Source organism: Rana temporaria, chromosome 2 (assembly GCF_905171775.1).
Source record: "Rana temporaria chromosome 2, aRanTem1.1, whole genome shotgun sequence".
NCBI classification, from domain to species: domain Eukaryota; kingdom Metazoa; phylum Chordata; class Amphibia; order Anura; family Ranidae; genus Rana; species Rana temporaria.
In genome coordinates, this window is record NC_053490.1 from 109,826,339 (window position 1) to 109,850,044 (window position 23,706).

Consider the following 23,706-nt stretch of genomic DNA (forward strand, 5'->3'; position numbering starts at 1 on the left):
CCAGGGCAAAGATGCCAAACTGCGCCCCCCTTTCACCTAGGGTTAAGGTCAGGGTGTTCCTCATCCCTACAATAAACCATTGCGCCAGGGGCAGCCATCCCTCCTGCCCACCCCTTGTCCCGGCACTGAGTGTCCCCATTGGAAGATTTCTGCTCTATTCCAGTTCTAGTGAAAACTCGCAATTTTAGTTTTTTTTGTACACCCCAGTCCCAGAGACGGTCATCAGGACAAATAAAGAGTGATAATCACAGGCAGAAGCAAACTACTGACAGGGGTTGTAGCCCTGTTCTACTTTAGAATGAAAAGATATACTTTAGATCGACTTAAAAGTATGTATTTGTTGGGGTACACCAAGCTTTTGCATTCATACAGTACATCCTTTTCTATTCTATTGAATGTGTACATAATGATAGTCCATGATAGAATGCAGCATGCAGAAAATAATCAATACAAGATAATTAAAGCTATATATAAAAGACTACAGAGAGAAGGCAGACATATATGGTACGGATTCAGAAGGAACAAGTATTAACAAGAATGGCATCTCAGTAAGCATCCGCTATTATTTTACCTTGCTCCCTGGAATTTCAAGGAAGAAGGCACAGATAGAAAAGGCAAAGGGTATTGTGAAAGTAAATCCCAAACACAAATCTTAAAAGCTTTTGGGACGCTTGGCTTCTTCTTTTATAATAATAACAGATGAAATACACCCGAAGAAGGACACTAGCATCCCAAAAGCTTGATTGTTTTCAGTGCAGTAATTTGCCTTTTATACCCGTGTATTTATTCCTGGCTAGGAACTTACTTTTTGGCTTTCTTCTTGTCTATCAGTGCCTAGATTATACTATAATAATAAATGCATCATAAGTGCAGCCATTTAGAAAAACAAATTTGCCTGCAATGGGTAGTCAAGACCAGGCTGGACTGTACCAAAGAAGGCAGTGCAGCTCAAGGCAGGGTAGCAATGGGGCGCTTCCACTGCCACATAGGGTTGCCACCTGTTCAGGATTTACCCGGACAGTCTGGGTTTTAGATCCTGTGTCTGGGTTTTAGTCCATCTGAAACTCAGACACAGCTGTGGCAGCTCTGTAGCACCAGTCCTCCTATGCCCCTCCCATCAGTACAGACTGACCTGAAGGGATTATACTGGGGGACAGACTGACCTGGGGGGAGTATACTGGGGGACAGACTGACCTGGGGGGATTATACTGGGGGACAGACTGACCTGGGGGGATTATACTGGGGGACAGACAGACCTGGGGGAGTATACTGGGGGACAGACTGACCTGGGGGGATTATACTGGGGGACAGGCAGGCCTGGGGGGAGTATACTGGGGGACAGACAGACCTGGGGGATTATACTGGGGGACAGACTGACCTGGGGGGAGTATACTGGGGGACAGACTGACCTGGGGGGATTATACTGGGGGGCAGACTGACCTGGGGGGATTATACTGGAGGACAGACTGACCTGGGGGTGATTATACTGGGGGACAGACTGGCCTTGGGGGATTATACTGGGGGACAGACTGACCTGGGGGGATTATACTGGGGGACAGACTGGCCTGGGGGGATTATACTGGGGGACAGACTGACCTGGGAGGATTATACTGGGGGGAGTGCACAGGGGGACAGACTGGCCTGGGGGGATTATACTGGGGGACAGATTGACCTGGGGGGACTGAACATGGGGACAGACTGACCTGGGGAATTATACTGGGGGACAGACTGACCTGGGAGGATTATACTGGGGGACAGACAGACCTGGAGGGAGTATACTGTGGGACAGACTGACCTGGGGGATTATACTGGGGGGCAGACTGAGCTGGGGGGATTATACTAGGGCTCAGACTGACCTGGGGGGATTATACTGGGGGACAGACAGACCTGGGGGGACTGAACATGGGGACAGACTGACCTTGTTTGATTTAACCACACTCCTTAAGCTTCTCCCATTATTAACACAGTTTGGCCCCACCCACTGTTCGTCATGAGATACTACATGCGCTGCAATACTACTCTTCTTATGACACCCAAATGTGTACCAGGTCTTTTACGAACCTATGCAGTGACCAAAGATCTTCAGCCGAAACGCGTCTGCTTGCCATGAGGGTTTCCCCTGTCAGCACTGTCTGTGTTGATGGGGGAATCGTGTGAATTTTTTTTCTGCAACTCGTGGTGGCAGGATAGAAACCCGCACCATGTTCACACCATGTATGGCCTGCCTTAGTAGTTAGCACCTCTCCCTTGCAGAACTGGAGTCCGTGGTTCAAATCCCAACCAGGACACAACCTTTATGGAGTTTTCATGTTCTCCCTGTGCTCATATAGGTTTCCTCCAGTGCTCCAAAGACATACTGGTAGCTTAATAGTAAACTCTCTAAGCCAGTATGTTTGTGTATGCATGTGAGATAGAAACCTTAGACTGTAAGCTCCTTGAGGGCAGGGACTGATGTGAGTGTAAAGTGCTATGTAAACCGTTGGTGCTCTATAAATACGTAGAATAAATTAATTTATATTCACTGCTTAGAGGTACTGTACATTGTACTCTGATGTTTGCCATGGTAAAAAAAAAAAAAAAAAGATGTGGTGGCTGCATTTTTTTTTTCTTTTAAATGTTTTTTCCCTTTGTTTTCACCTGCCCCCACTCTGGATGAAGTAGGATAGGGGGCATCTTTGGACAGCAGCATTTTCAGCCTGAGCGAAAAAGGGGGGACCGAGGGGAGTGTTAGACGGACTATCGGATTTAGGTACACTGAACAAATTGAAGCCAAACTCCAGGCTCATACTTTATAAGTATTTTTTTTATTTTTTTGGGGGACAAAGATTTTACATAAAAAAATAAAACTACAGTATCCCATATAAGAATTTGTACGTTGCAATATATTAAATGTTTCCTTTTGGGTTTAATACAACTTTAATAATAAGGCAGTATAAACAGCAAAGTGCACAGACCCATATCCACCAATCAGATGGCACTATCCATCAATTCAGAACTATTGAATGAAAAATGACTACCAGGTGGCTGCCGTTGGCTACTGCACCCTGCATACTGCTATTTGCCTAATCAAATAAACTCAGGAGAACAGGGCTCTGGATGGGTTGCAACACTGCCAAGAAATTCAGTAAAGAGCACAAGAAAAAAAGAGGTAATTCTAAAGTGTAAAACCCATTAAAATCCATCAAGTACAGGTCTAACTTTAGGAAAGTGACTTGTGATTGGTTGTTATGGCTTACTGCTTTTAAGATTGAACACCTTGCTCCCTATACTGCTTGGCTATGGCTCTGGTATTGGCCAGGTCCTAATGAAGACGGGTACGCTGCTCAAAGTGCTCAGACCCACGTTCACCAATCAGATTGCACCTTCCATCAATTCAGAACAAATCAAATAAGCTCAAGGGAACCGGACCCTGGATGGGTTGCAACGCTGCCAATAAATTCAGTAAAGAGCACAAGAAATAAAGAGCTAATTCTAAAGTATACAACCCATAGCAAGCCATCAAAATCCATCAAGTACGGGTCTGACTTCATGGCTTACTGCTCTTAGGAATGAAAAACCTGCTCCCTGTACTGCTTGGATATGGCTCTGGTATTGGCCGGGTCCTAATGGCGACAGGTACACTGCTTAAAGTGCTCAGACCCATTTCCACCAATCAGATTGCACCTTCCATCAATTCAGAACAATTGAATGAAAAATGACTACTGCGTGCTTGCTGTGGGCTACTGCACCCTGCATACTGCTATTTGCCTAATCAAATAAACTCAGGAGAACCGGGCTCTGGATGGGTTGCAACGCTGCCAAGTAATTCAGTAACGAGAACAAGGAATAAAGAGGTAATTCTAAAGTATACAACCCATAGCAAGCCATCAAAATCCATCAAGTACGGGTCTGACTTCAGAAAAGTGAATTGTGATTGGTTGTTACGGCTTACTGCTCTTAGGAATGAACACCTTGCTCCTTGTACTGCTTGGATATGGCTCTGGTACTGGCCAGGTCCTAATGAAGACAGGTACACTGACTCCTTGTGTCTTTCTAATTACAATGGGGATACGGAGACGCAGCTGCTGTAAATCTTGGTGGCGAGCCAAGGTGAGGAGGGACACGTGCAGCTGTGTCCATTACAATAAATGCTTCTACTCCCCGGCGGCCAGTATTAATCAGAGCCTTTAGATGGCCAAATATCTGCCAAGCCCGTTTGGCCACTATCAACACGGCTGATTGATTTTCTTTCTGGTGGGTGGAAGTCTAGAAAATAAATATTTGAAATTCCTTATTCAAAATGGAAGTAGAAGTATAAATAATACATATTTGAAATGTTTCATTTATAATACAGAACCTGGTTCTGCAGCGATTGTTAAATAACTGTTGGAATCGTCTTGTCTCCCGGTCAATACCATTATACATTTATCTTTCAGCTAATCAACTATATAACCCAGTTACGCTACATAAAGCAACTTCCTACACACAGCGCACATTGCCCAGTTCTACCATTCAGACTGCATATACTTCCAGCCAACACACAACATATGGCAGCTAATAAAACACAACATACTGTATAGTGCATTGCCAGTCCATAGTACAGGAGCCAAATATCAGCATGGGTAGCTCTCTAAAAATGATAGTCAAATCCATGTGAGCTTGTACGGCATGGCAGTGAGATCAAGTTCTTCATTACCTGCTCTGTCTCCTAATGCTCATAAAGGCCTTTGAAGTATTCATTATGTGCTTTAAAATGTCCAGTGGGAAACGGTCACATTTTTCAATTTGCCACTGTGGTCTGTCTACGGTTCTCCATTCTTGACGTGGGCACAACGTTCGATGCTTGGTACCGTTCCCACACGTGAACATTTTGCATCGGACACAATGGATACTTCAAGAGGCTATACAGGCGTTTTAACAAAGTTGATATTTTTTGCTGTCCTGTTGCTAGAGCGGCAAGGATGTGGAATTCCCTTCCACAGGCGGTGGTCTCAGCGGGGGGCATCGATGGATTCAAGAAACTATTAGATAAGCACCTGAACGACCACAATATACAAGAGTAATACTCAGTGCCGATCCTGACCTTCCTGGGGCCCTAAGCAAAATGACATGTCACATTAAAGTAGAGAAGGGGGGGCTGCCGAAAATGACATGTCACATTAAAGTTGAGAAGGGGGGGCTGCCGAAAATGACATGTCACATTACAGTTGAGAAGGGGTGGGGGGCACTGTGACATGTCACATTAAAGATTAAAGTTGAGAAGCGGGGGGAGGGGGTGTTCTGCTGTCGGAAATGACATCTTACATTAAAGTGAGAAGTGGGGGTTGCTGACTTCTTACCTCTTCTCCCATGCAGCCAACGAGTTGAGAAGCCGGGCAAGGGGCCGATAATGACTTCTCACCTCTAGTAATTTGGGGGGCCCTCCGCAGCTTTGCGGGGGCCCTAAGCGGCTTGCATAGTGAGCCTATAGGGCGGATTGGCCCTGGTAATACTGATATATAATCACACACATAGGTTGGACTTGATGGATTTGTGTCTTTTTTCAACCTCACCTACTATGTAACTATGTAACTATGTAGATTGGTCTACAAAGGCACAGTAGACCCTTATTACTTCCATAACAAATCCCAAAAATAAGGAGTTTATTCCTCAAGCCAAGTTAAACTTTACTTAGACTTGCGGACGGCGTAAAGCCTCGTACACACGACTGAGGAACTCGACGGGCGAAACACATAATTTTCCTCGTCGAGTTCCTTGTCAGGCTGTCGAGGAACTCGACAAGGCAAGTTTCTCCATTCCCGTCGAGGAAAAAGAAGACATGCTCTCTTTTTGGCTCGACGGGATCCTCGACAGTTTCCTTGTCGAAAAATGTACACACGACCGGTTTCCTCGGCAAAAAAAAAAATCCCAGCAAGTTTCTCATGTGTACGAGGCCATACAGTAATGTTGAGATTTGTATTTGCTTCTCTACCTCGGTTAGTCTTAGTCACTGTTACTATGCAGACAAGTGTTTACGAGACCGATGAGTTCTGAAAGAACACAGCAAGACATCCAAGCCGAAACAGAGCATAAACTACCGGAGGAACCTAACGAGGAGTCAAAGGGGTCAGCAAGGCCACTGTCCTCAGCATGAGTTGCGGAACAGCGAGCTCCCAGTCTTGCTTCCAGTAGGACCAGAACTTATTCTGTTCAAGTGTCGGGGATGCGATGGGTTAGCACCAGTCCATCTCCCCCAATCCTACAATCCAGAGACACAGTCGGAGAAGGGAAAAAAGAAGAGATGAAAAGGAAGAGCTGGCCAAGTCTGAACAGGGGTGGGTAAAAATAAATGAAACGAAGCAAACAGCAATGAAAGAAACAGCAAGCTTCAAAGACGGAGAATTTCTGTGAATGGGAAGATAAAAATAACATAGCAAGACATGACAAAAGAGCTTAGTAAAGTGATGCAGAGGCATACAATCAATAGATTCCATTACCGCTTCGCACAATTGCAGGAAAAAAAAAATAATGAAATAAAATGAAAAGGGTGGAAAAAATCTGTTCACTCACCCAAAATCATGACTTCAGCCTGCAGGGTCTGGCACACACAGGACGCGATTCCTCAGATCTTGTAAGGAGGGGGCCGTTCGCTCCTCAGCCCCCCTTTTTTTTTCTTTCAGTCAGTTTTCAAGCACTCTGTCCCCTCTCTTCTTCCAGCAGCGATTGGAAAAGCCCTTTACCAGCACAGAGAGAGGAGAGGAAATGTTAGGGCTTTGACAGATTGTGCGGCAGGCAAGCCTAGGGGGGGTGTGCGGAGCATAAGAAGGAGACTTGCGGATTTCTAGGGAGGCTGTCGGGATGGAGAGGAGGATGATGATGCCCTAAAAACAATGCTGACAGGCCAGGCTAGTGTCCAATGGTGTGAACAGAAAAAGACTTAGAAATCCAAGAAAGTCCTGTTTTTTTTCCTATTTGTACACTGGGCTGGAGATTTAGGGAGGCAGCTGCAGGACTAAGAGATTAAAGAGTTTTTGGACACATGTAGAAGGCAACTCCTCATTGCTTTCTGCTGAAGGAGAATAATCCTGGCAGGATCCCAGGAAGGGTTCACCCTAGTAAGCTGCCTTTATTCAGGACACACGAGGAAAACTCCCAGGCGAGGGAAAGTGTCTGATGAGATGCACAACGCCTCTGTGATCTTTCTGTTCTGCACTGTGCCAGGTGAGGGGCGGACCTCGCTCTCACCTGGACTGGCCTCCCATTGGCTGCCCTATTTTGCCAAAGGGAGGTAAGGGTGGGGAGAGTGCAAGCTATAGAATTAACTATTTTGTCTACTCCTTTCCTTTGCTTCTGGGTGCTTGAACTCCTACGCATCAGTAGTGGGAAGAAATAAAAAAGAAGTTCTTATTATATTATGACATAAGGCGCAATCCACTCCGGAATATGGATTTTTTTTTTTTAGTTATTTTTAGTCTTATAAGGCGTGAAAAATAAAGTCAAATAAAGATATCCTATCCTTGTATTGACTTTTGTGATATGAGCTTATATGCTTATTTTGTAAAGGGCTGCGCAAACTATTGGCGCTATATAAGGCTGCATTCACACCTGAGCGACAAAACGCCGACGCCGGACGCTTCTGCCGCTAGAGGGGAGAATTCCCATTGCTGTCTATGGAGATGGTTCACATCTCATAGACTCCGAACGCCTGTCGCCTGAAAAAAAGTCCCGGACCCTTTTTTTCAGGCGACATTGGCGTTTGCCCATTGACAGCAATGGGAAGACTTTGAAAAAAAAAAAAAAATTGAAAGTTTCACACTCGCGGCAAAATACGCCGCTACCGCCGAACGCGGCTGTCGCTCAGGTGTGAATAGAGTCTTAAACCTGGACTATAATAATAATAATAATAATAATATAAAAAAAAAAAATGACAAGAAGACACACAGGGGTTGATTTACTTATGGCCCGTACACACGATCCGAATATCGGACGTAAACGATCGTCCGATGAAGGATCGTACGATTTTCGGATCGTGTGTACACTACTTTCGAGAGCCGATCACGACAGTTCATCCGATATTATTCGATCGGACATGCACGAAAATTTTCCTCGTACGATGTCAGATCGTACGATTTTCGTTTAGTCAGTATAGTTGTCGTCCGAAAATACAATACAAATAACATTACAACACATGACATCACTTCCGATAATTTTTTTCGGTCGTACAAGAATTTTTGTGACTTTTAGGCTGCATTCACATTGTAACGCCACGTACGCGGCGTATTTTGCCGCGATTTGTTTACTTTTCTTTTTTTTTTTTTACAAATAATTTCAATTGATGTCTATGCCCGAACGCCAATGCCGCCTGAAAAAAAGGGTCCGGGACTTGTTTTCAGGCGGCAGGTGTACAGCGTTTCGGTGTTCGGCGTGAGATGTGAACCATCTCATAGACTTCAATGGAAATTCGCCCCTCCAGCGGCACGAGCGTCGCGCTTCAGGCGTATATACGCCGAGGTGTGAATGCAGCCTAATAACCTATTTCATTTTACTTGCGACTATTAAGCGAAAAAAGTCGTACGATCCGTCGTACGATATTCGGATCGTGTGTATGGGCCATAAGGGCAAATAGACTGTGCACTTTGCAAGTGCATTTGCTCCAGAGCTTAGTAAATGAGGTGAAGCTTCACTTTGCAAAGAATAGTCAATCACATGCAAGGAATGTTTTTTTTTAAAAAAAACAGTATTTTTGCTTGCACATGATTGGATGATGGAAGTCAGCAGAGACTCATTTACTAAGCACTGGAATGAATGCCCTTGCTGAGTGCAACTGCACTTGCAAAGTGCACAGTCTGGGGCAGATCCACAAAGATCTGCCCCGGCACATCGTATCTGAGATACGCTACGCCGCCGTACCTTACCTGGCTTTGGTTCGAATCCATAAAAAATTTGCGCCGTAAGTTACGGCGGCGTAGTGTATCTCAAGCGGCGTAATGGCGCGGAATTCAAATGCAGCGAGTAGGGGGCGTGTTTCATTTAAATGAAGCGCGTCCCCGCGCTGAACGAACTGCGCATGCTCCGTTCCTAAATTTCCCGCTGTGCATTGCGCTAAATGACGTCGCAAGGACGTCATTGTTTTGACGTGGACGTAAATTACGTCCATCCCGATTCACGGACGACTTACGCAAACGAATTTTTTTTTTTTAAATTATATGCGGGAACGACGGCCATACTTAACATTGCGTAAATAACAGTTTTAACTATACGCCGAAAAAAGCCGACTAGAGACGACGTAAAAGAATGCGACGGCCGCTCGTACGTTCGTGGATCGTCGGAAATATCTAATTTGCATACTCGACGCAGAAAACGACGTGAACGCCACCCAGCGGACGCCGAAGAATTGCATCTTAGATCCGAAGGCGTACGAAGACGTATGCCTGTCGGGTCTAACCCAGATGCCGTCGTATCTTGTTTTGAGGATTCAAAACAAAGATACGACGCGGGAAATTTGAAAGTACGCCAGCGTATCAGTAGATACTCCGGCGTACTCGCTTTGTGGATCTGCCACTCTGTTTGTCTTTAGTAAATAAACTGCATGTTGTCCCACACACTGGGATTGATTTACTAGTGCAAAATCTGGCGCAGCTGTGCACAGTAGCCAATCAGCTTCTACAGTAACATCAGCGTCTTCAATTAAGCTTTGACAATAAAACGTGGAAGCTGATTGGTTTAGATGCAGAGCTGCACCAGATTTTGCACTCTCCAGTTTTAGTAAATCAGCTTGGTAAAGTCATCATTCCATCTACACGTATCCTCACCTGTCAAACTATTTGTTTCTTTCCTACAGAATAATTATCTTTTTTATTCATTTATAAAAATATATATATTTATATTATTTTAACATTACATAATATGCCTTCCCTAGAAATCTGTTGATTACAAATTATTTAATTGAACAGTTTCTAGTCATTTAACTGAACATTTTGCTTATCATGAGTACAGGAAAATACTGATTATTTCTGCCTTGTTATTTCTCTGGGTCTTTAAAGAATTCTGGGAATATTAAATGGCAAAAATGTAAAACTTGCACTGGCCTGGTGAAATGACAATTACTATGCTGCATTCATTTAAATAAGATCTTGCCTATATTATCACCAAGCACATACAAGGCAGATTGGCAGCGGAAGAGTTAATCAGCACGCTGCCCTGTCACTTCCTATATAAAGCCATTTTCTGACGGGATACATAAATAATACAGGGCAAAATATTTGACATTCTGCAGCTGATAGCACGCCATGAGAAATGAGCTTTATTTGCTGCGACTGCATTATCCAGCCTTTAACTAACCTGTGATTGGCTGTAATAGGCTCCTGGATATCCCCAGTCTCATTAAAAAAAAAAGCTTCTTTTATTCTGAGCCTCTTTTCCCTTGTTCTTGCTCTAGCCCTGTCTGCAGCCTATTCTGTCTCCTGTAAGACTGTCTGCTTGTTCTAGCAGTGTTTCATCATTCTGGATCTGTATAGAAGTCCTGCCACTTTGTTCCATCGGTCCATCTGTAAGCCCACATTCTGCACTGTTTAGGATTCCACCTCTCTCTGCATGCAACTCTTCCCGTCCTTTTATCCCTCCCGCACAGCTCCTCCATCACACACCTGTGTTATGGTCTGACCCTCTGGGGTGCTATATGGAGCTCCCATGACCGCTGTCATGCCTGCCCCCCTCCCTGCCTAGTGTGCTGTGTGTATATCTATTCCCAGGCTCTCTGGCTCTTCCAGCCTCCCATTCAGTCAGTGCAGTATTTCCCCCTCCCCCAAGCGAGTCAGTGACAAGTGCCCAGAATATTAAACGTACAAGAAGGATGCTCAGCAGCACCGGGACCTCCTTGGGAGCGGGACATCAGAGGGAGAAGTGCCTATCGCTGATTCTGGTTGTGCTGTGCCAGCTCTGACCTCACCTTCTCTGTGTGTGCTTCCTCATTGCCGAGCTTAGCTTCTGCTTTAGGTTTTTGTCTTGACTCTTTTGTTCTTCCATTCCATATATTCCACCTAGCTCCGTGTTCCAGATTGGAAAGAGCTATCCCTGGAAAGTTTTGTCATTGTACGCAGGGCTCAAGTCCAGCGGGAACGTGTGGGAACGGAGTTCCTGCACTTTTTTTACAGCAGGAACGCAGTTCCCTTTGCAGGACTAGAGCAGCCGAGCCGCCCGAGCCAATCCTTCATTAAGCGGCAATGTCCAGCTCGAGTCACTGTCAGTGGCAGGCGAACCTTAGTAATCTTTTATGTTACTGGCCGCTTCCTGTATATGGATTCATCGGGTAGTGTGCGGGTATTCCATCACTTCCTCGATGCCGCAATGTCTCCTGGGAGCTTTTGTCATTGTTCCCAGGAGACATTGCAGGATTTAGAAAGAACTTGCTTAAAAAAAAAAACATGCGCTTTAGTAATTATGCATATGAGCGTATAATTTTTTTTTTGGGGTGGGGGAGTGGATCTTGGGTGGGAGTTCCCACACTTTTTTCCCCAGGACTTGACCCCTGATTGTATGTCCGGAGACCCCCAACTCAACCCAATTTTTTAGGGTGCACTCACACTGGGCATGGTTGAATTGAACCATGCCCTGGTTGGTCAATTGTCCTTTTATGTGACTTTGTGACTGTTGAACACCTTTACAACTTCCAATATATTTTTTTAACAAATTGAACCATGTCTGAGTGCAATTGTCCCCCACTCCCCCATTGGTCTGCACTCCCACTGGGCTATAAGGAAGTGTTCCCAGATGGTAGCGTGGTCAAGTGGTCTGAGGCGCTGGATGTGCTCTAGTCACTAGGAAGTGTTCCCGGGCACACTTACATCACCACCTTATTTAGAATACTGGCCCACGCAGTCTCGCAACATGAAAACGTGGGTCGCTGTGCGGCGACATTCTTAACCCAGTTATGTACCTGTTATTGTATAGGATCGTGTAGACGGTTCATGCTTGTTGTTATCCGCACTGCAGCAGTAGGAAACCAAAGGAAAGTTGACCTGTGCCTTGTCTACTTGTGTCTCCCCATGCTGCGACATGTGGCTCTGTATTCTGTAGGAGATGTACTCCTTCTCTTTCTTATTTTCAATAAAAAGTTATTTGATAAAAAAAAAAGAATACTGGCCCAGATTCAGAAAGGACTTACAACGGCGCAGCGCCATGTACGCCGTCGTAAGTCCTAATCCGAGCCGTCGTATCTATGCGCCTGATTCTTAGAATCAGTTACGCATAGATATCCATTAGATCCGACAGGCGTAAGTCTCTTACGCCGTCGGATCTAAACTGCATTATTTTTTTTTACCGCTAGGTGGCGCTTCCGTCTAATTCTGCGTCAAGTATGCAAATTAGCTAGATACGCGAATTCCCGAACGTACGCGCGGCCGACGCAGTACAGATACAAAGTTTACGTTAGGCTTTTCCCGGCGTAAAGTTGCCCCTGCTATATGAGGCGCAGCCAATGTTAAGTATGGCCGTCGTTCCCGCGTCGAAATTTGAAAAAGTTACGTCGTTTGCGTAAGTCGTCCGTGAATGGGGCTGGACATCATTTACGTTCACGTCGAAACCAATGACGTCCTTGCGGCGTACTTTGGAGCAATGCACACTGGGAAATTCCACGGACGGCGCATGCACCGTTCCGCAAAAACGTCAAGCACGTCGGGTCACAGTAGTTTAACATAAAACACGCCCCCCTGATCCAAATTTGAATTAGGCGGGCTTACGCTGGCCGATTTACGCTACGCCGCCGCAACTTAAGGAGCAAATGCTTTGAGAATACAGCACTTGCCCAGGTAAGTTGCGGAAGCGTAACGTAAATCAGATACGTTACGCCCGCACAATTTTACGCGGCTGTACGTGAATCTGCCCCACTGTGTCCAATTAGCTGTGCCCTAAAACCATCCCTGTGTACTAAGATACTGGAGATGAATTTTAAGCTACTTATGCTGGCCATACACTCCACGAAAAATCGTCCGAACGAACTTTCGAAAAACGAACGTTCGGTCGTGAGCGCAAACGATAGTGCCATCATGTAATGACCGATAAATCGTTCAGTGGACATAAATAAATAAAAAATTGGTTCGTTTTTTTTACATATACCTAGTGCAGAAAGTTCGGACGGGAAACACATTAACCTTCGGATTTATCGTTCGTTTGGCAGAAAATTTCCAAAATGTGTCCTTCATTTTTTCGGCTCAAAAACGTCCCAACGATTATCGATTTGTGCCCATTACCTGGCCGAAAAACGAAAGAACTGTCTGAACGACCGATTTTCGTATAGTGTATGGCCAGCATTACCAGATGGTACCTCACACCTTCTAGGCTACACAAATGCTTTCCCACCTCTTCGGACTGATGTTGGCGCTGCAAGGGGGAAGAGGGTTCATTACTACATATCTTTTGGTCCTACTCTAGCTTTAAGAACTTCTGGGGAGAGGTTCATCGCATTACACAGAAATTCATGGAATACGAGATCCCGGACGATGCAACGTTCTACTACATCTCTTGAAAATTTGGACTAAAATCTACAAAAAATCTCTGGTGCAACATCTACTAAATGCCGCTAAGGCATGTCTACCCCTTTACTCGAAACAACAGTGCCCACTAACCATTGCGTGTTGGCTGTGGAAGGTGGAGGAAGTGAACAAGATGGAGGACTTAGTCCTTACTGCGCAACATAACTGCGAGAAATACTCTAAAACCTGTAGCCTCTGGAACATATTCATCTTCTCCGATAAGGGGACAGCTCTCCTAGGGTCATAGCTTGTGTGTAAACGAATACTAAACTTAGGAACCCATGTCACTCTCTTACCTATGCCCTGGCCTCCCCCCCCCCTCCCTTCTTGCTAACCCCCCACCCCTCCCTCCTGATGCTCTCTAATTTCTACCTGATCTTTCTCTATGCCCTACTCTCTATACTGTTTTGCGGAAAAAAGTGTGAAAAGGAAAAGGGGAGATCCTGTTGTCTTTCGACACTTATGCATAACTTGGACTGTACGACCCTCGGGTCAGTAAACCAAATGCAAAATCGAAATCTGCTGTTGACCATTAAGTACTACGAGGTTACACAATGTTTACAATATTCCTACGTATTGAATCAAGTGTCTGTAACTTCTGTGATATTTTTTACGTTGATTGTAATGTTGGGACCTCGCCCTTTGTTGGTGAGTAATAAAATTTATATTTGAAAAAAAAAAAATACTGTGTCCAGTTCGAGAGACCTGGCTTACAAAAATATATTGATAAGGTAGAACAAGTCCAGAGATGAGCAGCAAAAAATGGTGAAAGGTCTGAGGAATAAAACATATCAGGAGAGACTTCAGGAACTTAAAGAGGAGCTCTAGTCTCCCCCAAGAAATGTACCTGTAAGCTGTAGCTGCTGACATTTATTATAAGGACACTCACCCACCCCTGGATCCAGCGATGTCCTCACCGGAGACGATTCTTCAGTAGGCTTGGGTTCAGGGACCGGCATCACTAAGGGAAACCTTTGCGGCTTCATAGCCGACTTCCAACTGCACATGCGTGAGGCCCTACAATCAGATTGTTATGTCTGTAGCCAGCTTTATAGTGAAGCTGTGCCATGTCAAAGAAAAAGTGAGGCACTTCTAGAGCCTTATCCTGGCAGGAGTGCACTGACCAATGGGGGTTGGGCAATCAGCAGTGGTGCACTGGTGAAAAAAATGTACTTTCTTTAGGAAAACATGTAACTTATTTATGAAAACCCATTTTTAGTTTGATATCTCCACTACCTATATGCTCATACAATTGTGGCTTTTCGTGTCAATGTTTTAGTGGTGTATTTAAAATGTAAAGTAAAAGTAATGTATATATTTTTTAACCTATTAAAAAATTGGGCCCAATTTTGACATTTTCACTTAGGAGTGTACTCACTTTTGTTACCAGCGGTTTAGACATTAATGGCTGTGTGTTGAGTTATTTTGAGGAGAAAGCAAATTTACACTGTTATACAAGCTGTACACTCACTACTTTACATTGTAACAAAGTGTAATTTATTCAGTGTTGTCACATGAAAAGATATAATAAAATATTTACAAAAACACAAGGGGTGTACTCACTTTTGTGAGATACTGTACAGGGGATAGATTATAACCAAAGTTATTTGTTGGGCCATAATGTGTAAGGTGATAGAGGGAGTCAAGTACATTTAATGTAAAATGTTCAGTATATTTGATGTTGAATGGCCAATATTAAATCCATTCGGTGTTGAATGTCTAGTATGTTTGATGCTGAATGGAGAGTGGGATTGTCAAGTACATTCGATGTTGAATGGGAAAAGTTTCATTCATTCGATTTTGGATGGAAAATGTTAAGAACAATCGATGGTGAATGGGAAAAGTCAAGTACATTCGATGTTGGATGGAAAATGTTAAAGTTTGAAAAAGTTTGTTTGATGTTGAGTGAAGAATGGAATTGTTTACAGTATTGTGAGTTGTACCTTATCTGTCCAGGTGTGTGGCAAATGCAAGGATCGCAGTGGATGTTAATGATGTATGAGGATATTGTATCTGTTCTAGAGCATAGTGTTTATCTGTTTAAACATTTTCCATCAGCATGTCTACACTGTTTCCCCTAGCCTATCAGCAGACACTAACTCCTCCCCTCTCTACTCCCCCTCACCTCCCATAAGCCCACTGGGCAAACATGAGCGTAGGTCTGACAAAGGAATCGCGTATGGACCAAAACGCATTACAGCCCTCTGCCTTCCCCTGATGTCACATCGGCCGCGGGCGTTCAAGCTTGGTTCCGGAACCCGGACTGCCTCATCGCAATCTTCACCTCCTCGATGATCCACGTCACCAGGGAATCTGACAGCTGCAGCTCCGGGCTTTCACACTGGAGACAATGGAGCAGCTTGTTAAGGGCGGATTGCAGGCGCTATTTTTAACGCTATAGCGCCTTCAATATGCCTTCAGTGTGAAAGGGGTCTTATAGCGATCTACTCTCTTGGAAGTGTTTTTAATCCCATTGTGCCTGTAATAACTCTTTTAACTACTGCACGTTGAGGTGCTTTTTTCTCTTTCCTTTAAAAATACTAAATGCTGATTGAGAGAGTGAGGTTCACAGCTTTAGCTTCAAGTTGTTCTTGGAAATTGTCTGTTGGCTACAAAATTTTTTAAAGATCTCCAAAAAATCCCAACAGTGAAGACTCGTACACACGCTTGGTTTACTCGGCACGAACCAGCAAGAAAACTGTTGGCAGAGCTTTCTTGCAGAGTATACCGAGCATGTGTACGAGGCTTTCAGGTTTTTCGACAAGAAAACTGCCCAGAATCTAGACGAGAAAAATAGAGAACATGTTCTCTATTTTTCTCGTCGTGAGATTCTCGGCATTTTTCCTGCAGAGAAACCCGAGAGTGTGTATACTTACCTATCGCTGTGGAAACCCGCGCATGTTCGAAATGACTTTGACGCATGCGCGGTAGCTTCCTAGGATTAGGTAGGGTGCAGCAAGATGGTAGCGACGGCATTGAATGTGACGAGCGCATTCTGGTCGTACACAATGACGTCACCGCGTTCTTTATTTCAAGAGAACCGCGGTTGTTTTAAAAGGAGAGTCTGTACACTCGGGCAGCAAGAGATTCTTACCAAGAATCTCGTCAGGGAAAACAACGTTTTTTTCCTGACGAGATTCTTGCCCGTATGTACAGGGCTTAATAGACTGTGTATACTTACCGCTTTGCGGTGCTGCATAATGGTTTGCTGCTCCTCATAATGTAAAGCTAGCCATGTTTCATTTTTTGGATGAGCAAGGGAAAATCAATGGATTCCCACTCCACTGTCAGCTACTGTTCAGGAATTGAATACCTGCATCTGATAGGATGCCATCACTATTCGGCCAGTAATAAATCAACTTTTGTCAAGCTTGGTAATGCCGGTATGGCCACCCACGTTTCAAATTTCAGCCAGCTCAGCAACACTGATCCGAAATTCGAGCCTTGTATGGCCAGCTTAAGTCTACAAGTCGGCTGACTTGTTAAAAACAATGCACCTCCTATAAACGCACTCCTATGTGTCTGATATCTCAACATCAAATCTCTATATTTTATACAACAACATTATAGAAAAGCAAGCATTTCAAAATGTGAAAGTAGCAGAATATATTATTGTAGTGTGGATGCTGCAACCATAACCTAAAGATGTGCTTCATTAAAAAATATAATTTCTCTTTAAAGTGGGAGTAAACTCCCATGTATAAATTGTACCCATAGATAAGGCTATAATAAGGCTTACCTATAAGTACAGTAAATATCTCCTAAACATGCACCGTTTAGGAGATATTTACTGTATATGCCCAGACCGTTCCTTCAGAGTCCTGTGAGTCCTGTGCTGTAAACTGTGGCTCCTTCACGCATGCGCAGAAGTGACATCATTGAGGCTCCAGCCACTCACACAGCCACGTCCACGAACTCGGAAGGAAGACCAGGTGAAGATGGAAGCGCCTTCGGCGGTGACAGTGCGCCTCTAGAAGGCTTAGTTTTCAGGTAAGTTTTACATAATGTGCTAGAATGTGATGCATACTAGCATATTATGACATTGCCTTTCAGATAAAAAAAAAAAAAAACACCATCAGTTTACTACCGCTTTAAAGTACAACTACAAAAATGTTTTTGTTTTTGATAGAAAGCTCTAGTGTAAAACCTTTCTCTTGGGTTTCTATTGCTGTACAAACCCCCATTGGTGGGATTACCAATCACTTCCTGTCCTATTCACAATGATCACTGGGATGGAATTTTCTCCAGTGTGGTAAATTCCCCTCATTTGGATATATTATGAAGTAAGGGAGCTATCCAAACTAAAGGGCTGAAGACACACGTTAAAGGGGTTGTAATGCCCACGTTTTTGCAGTCTATGCATTCTATGCATCGTTCTTATGGTGTAGGGAATCGCCGGCTGAAATCGGCAACATCTGAATGATGCCTGTAGCTGCAGGCATCATTCAGATATACCACCACAAAGCCCAGGATGTCTATAGACGTCCAGCCGTGGGCAAGTACTAGTAAAACAAGCTTTTATGTTACGTGGTACAGTAACATGCTGGGAGGCACTGTGCTACCATCTCACCACTCCTTCACTCGTTGAGCATCAGATCGCTTTCCCAGCCTCAGCATACAGTTGCCGTGTAGCCACCCCAATGCGTTTCGTCACAAGGGGTGGCGTCACGGCACGGCAATCAAGCTTAATTATCCACCTCCTTCCTAAAGAGCCAATAGACATTAGATACTGCTCATCAAGTGCATGTTGTCCGTGTCATTAACCTCTTAATAACTGGGTAATCAAGCCTACCTATTGCACAAATAATAGGATATCACATGAAGCACAGTAGTCCCCGGTATGTTCCTGTCCTGTGTAACATAAAGGCTTGTTTTATTAGTAATTGATATCAGGAGAATATCGTTGTTGCGATTTTGGTCGTGGTGCAGAACATTTATTTTGCTGTGGCACATATTTCTGCCACCTGGATAACATTCTTGCTATTTATCCTTTTTGTAGGAGCAAGGCATGAAGTAATGGCTTATTGAAGGGCGGTATACAATGATAAATAATATGGTGGCAAGTCTGTCCATAAATCTAACAAGGAGGATACGGTTGTACTGCAAGTTCTGCCTACTCAGCATCACACTCCAGGATACTAGCAAGGTAGCTCCGCGAATGCTATTACAGTTCTGACAGGACTTCAGTTTCTTGGTCGTATCATTTCAGACCCGACACTACTGGTGATCCACAGAGACCTTATTTATAGAAAGTGATAATTGCTGATGAGACTGTGGGTGGGGATTTAAATAAAATAGAGTGAGAATTTAATAGCAAGGTGATAATAGAGTAATTCCTAATAATAATGTACAACAAAGTGCAAAATTCTTTAATACTACTACCAGCAGTGTCAGATTAAAAAGGGGGTAAATGGGGCAACTGCTCCAGGTCCGCTACCAGAAGGTTCCCCTTCCCATACACAAATGTAATCATTACAAAATGATTTAATTGTGTAATTCCTAATAATAATAATGTACAACAAAGTACAATATTCTATAACACTACTACCAGCAGTGTCAGATTTAAAAGGGGCAAAAGGGACAACTGCTCCAGGTCCGCTACCAGAAGGTACCCCTTCCCATACACAAATATATTCATAAAAAAAAATGTTTTTTTATTAACCACTTGACTTCCGGAAGATTAACTCCCTTCATGACGGGGCCATTTTTTGCGATACAGCACTCCGTTAATTTAACTGACAATTGCGCGGTCGTGTGACACTGTACCCCAATATAATTTATGTCCTTTCCCCCCCCCCACAAATAGAGCTTTCTTATAGTGGTATTTGATCACCTCTGAGTTTGTTTGTTTTTTTGCTGTATACAGTAAACAAAAAAAGTCAGACAATTTTGAAAAAAAACTATATTTTTTACTTTCTACTATAAAACACATCAATAAAAAAATTGAAAAAAAATTGAATTTCCTCATAAATTTAGGCCATTATGTTTTCTGCTACATATTTTTGGTAAAAAAAAAATCTCAATAAGCTTATACTGATTGGTTTGCGCAAAAGTTATAGCGACTACAAACTATGGCATACGTTTTTTTTTCTTACCCCAGATCTAATATTTTAGAGCGAGCGAGAGCAATAATTCTAGCCCTAGACCTCATCTGGTACTGAAAACATGCAACCTGTAGAATTATTTAACGTGGCCTATGGAGATTTTTAAGGGTAAAAATTTGGCGCCATTCTACGAGCGGGTGCAATTTTGAAGCGTGACATGTTGGGTATCTATTTACTCGGCATAACATTATCTTTCAATCTAAAAAAAAATTGGGCTAACTTTACTGTTGTCTTAATTTTTATTTAAAGAAAGTGTATTTTTTCCCAAAAAAGTGTGCTTGTAAGACCGCTGCGCAAATATGGTGTGACAGAAAGCCATTTTATTCTCTAGGGTGTTAGAATTTTTTTTATAATGTTTAGGGTAAGTAATTTTCTAGCAAAAACAAAATGTTTTTAGCTTGTAAGCAACAAATCTCAGAAAGAAGTAATTTTCCCAGTGATCTGTGACCATAAATTTCAGTTATAAGGTATTTCAATCAGTACTGTAGTTGATTAGGACATAGACTTTAGCAATGCAGCAGATTTCGGCAATTGTCGTTTATTGCTCCAGACTGATTTCCTTATGACTGCTTTCCAAATATAATCAGAATGGCTTCTGTTGTGTTTGCATGCCTGAGAGTAATACAGTATGTGACTACTGGAATGAGTCTACATCACAGTGTATTACTTTAGTAATTCATGTGTCTTCATGGGGGCTTCAAAGAGAACTTCCATTGAAGAAACATAAAGGATGTCATTGCTGACCTCTTCTAAAAATGCTATCTGCCTGGCTGGGGAAGGCCATGTATTTGTACTGGTGACCATTGTCACTGAGAAAGAAAACGAGGGGGGAACCAACATTTCAAAGTTGTTCCTAGAACAAGGGGTGGCGGGGACACCTGTACTGGTGACAATTGTTTAACCGGCAGAATGGCACGGCTGTGCAAAGCAATGTATCTGTACGTTGCTGCCGCAAGCTCCGTGACAGTGCATGCGGGACCCGTGGACTCGATGTCCTGCGGTGTCCCACGATCGTGTCACGGAGCTGCCATATACACAGTAATCAGTACATTTTTATAGCACTGATTGCTGTATAAATGACAATGGTCCCAAAATAGTGTCAAAAGTGTCCGAGGTGTCCGCCTTAATGTCGCAGTCACGATAAAAAACGCAGATCGCAGCCATTACTAGTAAAAAAATAATATATATATATATATATATATAAATATATATATATATATATATATATAAATATATATATATATATATATATATATATATATATATATATATATATATATATATATATATATATATATATATATATATATATATATATAAATGTCATAAAACTATCCCCTATTTTGTAGACGCTATGACATTTGTGCAAACCAATCAATATACGCTTATTGTGGTTTTTTTTTAGCAAAAATATGTAGAAGAATACATATCGGCCTAAACTAAGAACGAAATTAGTTTTTTATATATTTTTGGGGATATTTATTATAGCAAAAAGTAAAAAATATTGCTTTTTTGAAAATGTTTCGCTCTGTTTTTGTTTATAGTGCAAAAAATAAAAACTGCAGAGGTGATCAAATACCACCAAAAGAAAGATCTATTTGTGGGAGAAAAAGGACATCCACTTTTTTTGGGTGCAAGGTCGCACGACCGCACAATAGTCAGTTAAAGTGACGCAGTGCCAAATCACAAAAAAAAAATGGCCCGTCACTGGACAGCCAAATCCTTCGGGGCTGAAGTGGTTAAAGTTGGTTTTACTCTAAGTGCCAGTTTACACTGATGTCAAGTCTCATGACAAGTCGCACCCCATTACTGGCAATGGAACCGTTCTAATCAGTGTGACTCATGTCGCAGTGACTTAGAAAAAGGTTCCTGCGGTATTTTGAAGCAACTTCATCACGACTTGCTTTGACTTCTGTTAATAAAGTCGCAAGCAAGCCGCAGTGAAGTTACGAAGGACTTTGAATGCGCATAGATAGAGAATTTTGATTGAAATCTTTGTTTATGAACATTTGTTCCATTTTCTAAGAGTTAATGGGGGTCAAACATTCATTTTCCTCCACAGTGATGAAAACATTTGAAGAAGGATGGACATTTTTTTCTCAAACAAACAAATTCCTAACAGTGTAAGTGGTTTTCATTCAGAAAAGTCCATTCACTTCAAAATCGAATTTTAAAAGCAAACACAATTTTGAAGTACTTTAGAATGGCATTTGTGAAGTTCTCCAATGCACTTAGAAATGTTGTACCCATGTATTAGTGTATGGCTAGCTTTATAAGGAGTTTCTCCTCACATTGGGAGATCTCCTGTAACTTTCTTTTGCATCATTTGGACAGGAGAAGGATTTTATTTAAAATTTTTAACCAGTGGTACATGTTTTGCTCTGATTGCTGTTGATCGGGTAAATGGAATAGCCATTTATTTTAATCAAACATTTATTCACGATTATCAAAGCATGTGTTTCTGTTGTGTATGTATGTATGTATGTATGTATGTGGATATGTATGTATATGTATATATATGTATATGTGTGTGTCCATGTATATATGTATGTGTGTATATGTGTATGTATGTATATATATATATATATATATGTATGTGTGTATATATATATATATATATATATATATATATATATATATATATATATATATATATATATATATATATTAGTTGTGTTCATTAGGTAAAATTTATTGGAATAGCAATGTATTTCTTACTGTGTTTAAAAGCCTATACTTTGATGTATCAGACATGGGATGTGACCATTCAACATCCTATGTCTGAACAAAAGCCATTCACACCTTTAGCTGTGAATAGGCTCATCTCTGGGTTTTTCCCAGAGAAATCTGGAAGTGACATGTAGAAGCTAAAATGACCATCTGTGGTTTGAATGAAGCCACAATCAGAGTGCCTCCCTTTTTCTAAAGTGTATAAATTGCATAGAGGCTTAGAACTCAATAGAACAGTTTATTTTGAAATGTATGCATTGCACACTGTTCTCCAAGCTTTCAGATTTTCTGGAAGCTTGCTTGTATATTAAATACATCTTTTTTAAATCAATTTGGATTCAGCAGTCAACGTTACTGAAGAAACTTTAAGTTAAGGTTTCTTCCCCGTCAATTTGGTCCTTCGAGCTGGGAAAGAAATACTCTACAGCACGCCGCTGAGAAACGGAACAACACAGGCTGGGAGGTCATTGCAACTGGATAAGGTAAGCTAAACTTTCTGCTTACTGTGATCTTCCCATTTGTGCTGGTCTGTGTAAGAAGGTGTGCTGTAAGAGATTCTCTTTTTCAAGAACCTTGACTGTTGAAAAATGTGTTATTTTTCTTTATAACGTTTTTACCTTTCATACTATCTGTGCTATTACTGTCCTTTGTATGAATGCTCTGTGTGAACGGTCTGCTCTATATCAGATGCAGTGAATGTTGAGCTAGAATTTCTGCATTTCCTGCGACTAGGCGACTAGCCAGGTCAGAGATTTGGGTTTTCGGACTCAAGGGACCATAGGCTGTGGTTGATAAGGTACTTGTGTGGGGAGACCGGAGTTTATAGCTCAAGGTGATGGCCTGCTTAAAAAAACAGTGCTGCTCGAATCACAAGTACCAGACTCGCATGAAAAAAAAAAAAAAAACTGTCTTCTTTTCGCTTGTGCGCAATTCTCTATAAAATCGTACAATAAGCAGAAATAGTATCTCTCCTATTCCGCACAGTGTCTATAAACTGCTGTGGAAGACTCTTAGGGAAACCAAGTTGTCAGATTCTGTACTCTATAACTTTCTCCTATTTAATATTATGCTAAGTGTGTATCCTGCATAAGTGACCTGTCTAAAGGGAGTGTTTTTATTGTTTTTTTTTATTTTTTTACATTCTTAAACTGTCTGTGTGACCTCACTCAGTCTGTGTGATTGATTTATAGTGTATTGTCTGGTATATTCCTGGCCAGGATAGAGTCCAAACAATACAGTTCCTGCTATAACTGGGGTCGCTGTGTCTGTATGACATGGGGTCTTAGGTATAGATTAATTCTTCAGGAAGTCTGGGAATTGTACCACTGCGTACACCCCAGAAGAGGATCTGTGTAAATCACATTGTGAACCCTTCCTGGTCGGCC

At 42.5% G+C, this 23,706-nt stretch overlaps 1 protein-coding gene across 3 annotated transcripts in view; it reads right to left on the reverse strand.

The window, feature by feature from the left end:
• The window catches only part of ZNF385A (zinc finger protein 385A), a 441,621-nt gene that overhangs the window by 300,719 nt on the left and 117,196 nt on the right, over window positions 1-23,706 (reverse strand). The window contains exons 1-2 of one of the 3 annotated variants that reach the window (XM_040340752.1): window positions 10,300-10,502; window positions 6,529-6,692 (exon numbers count right to left, since the gene is read on the reverse strand). The exons of 1 other annotated variant lie outside the window; for it this stretch is intronic. In XM_040340752.1, coding sequence (XP_040196686.1) covers window positions 6,529-6,538 — 10 coding nt within the window. In that variant the 5' untranslated portion in view covers window positions 6,539-6,692; window positions 10,300-10,502. Of the gene's footprint in view, window positions 1-6,528; window positions 6,693-10,299; window positions 10,503-23,706 lie in introns of those variants that run through there. One more of the 3 variants, XM_040340751.1, reaches the window with a different exon arrangement.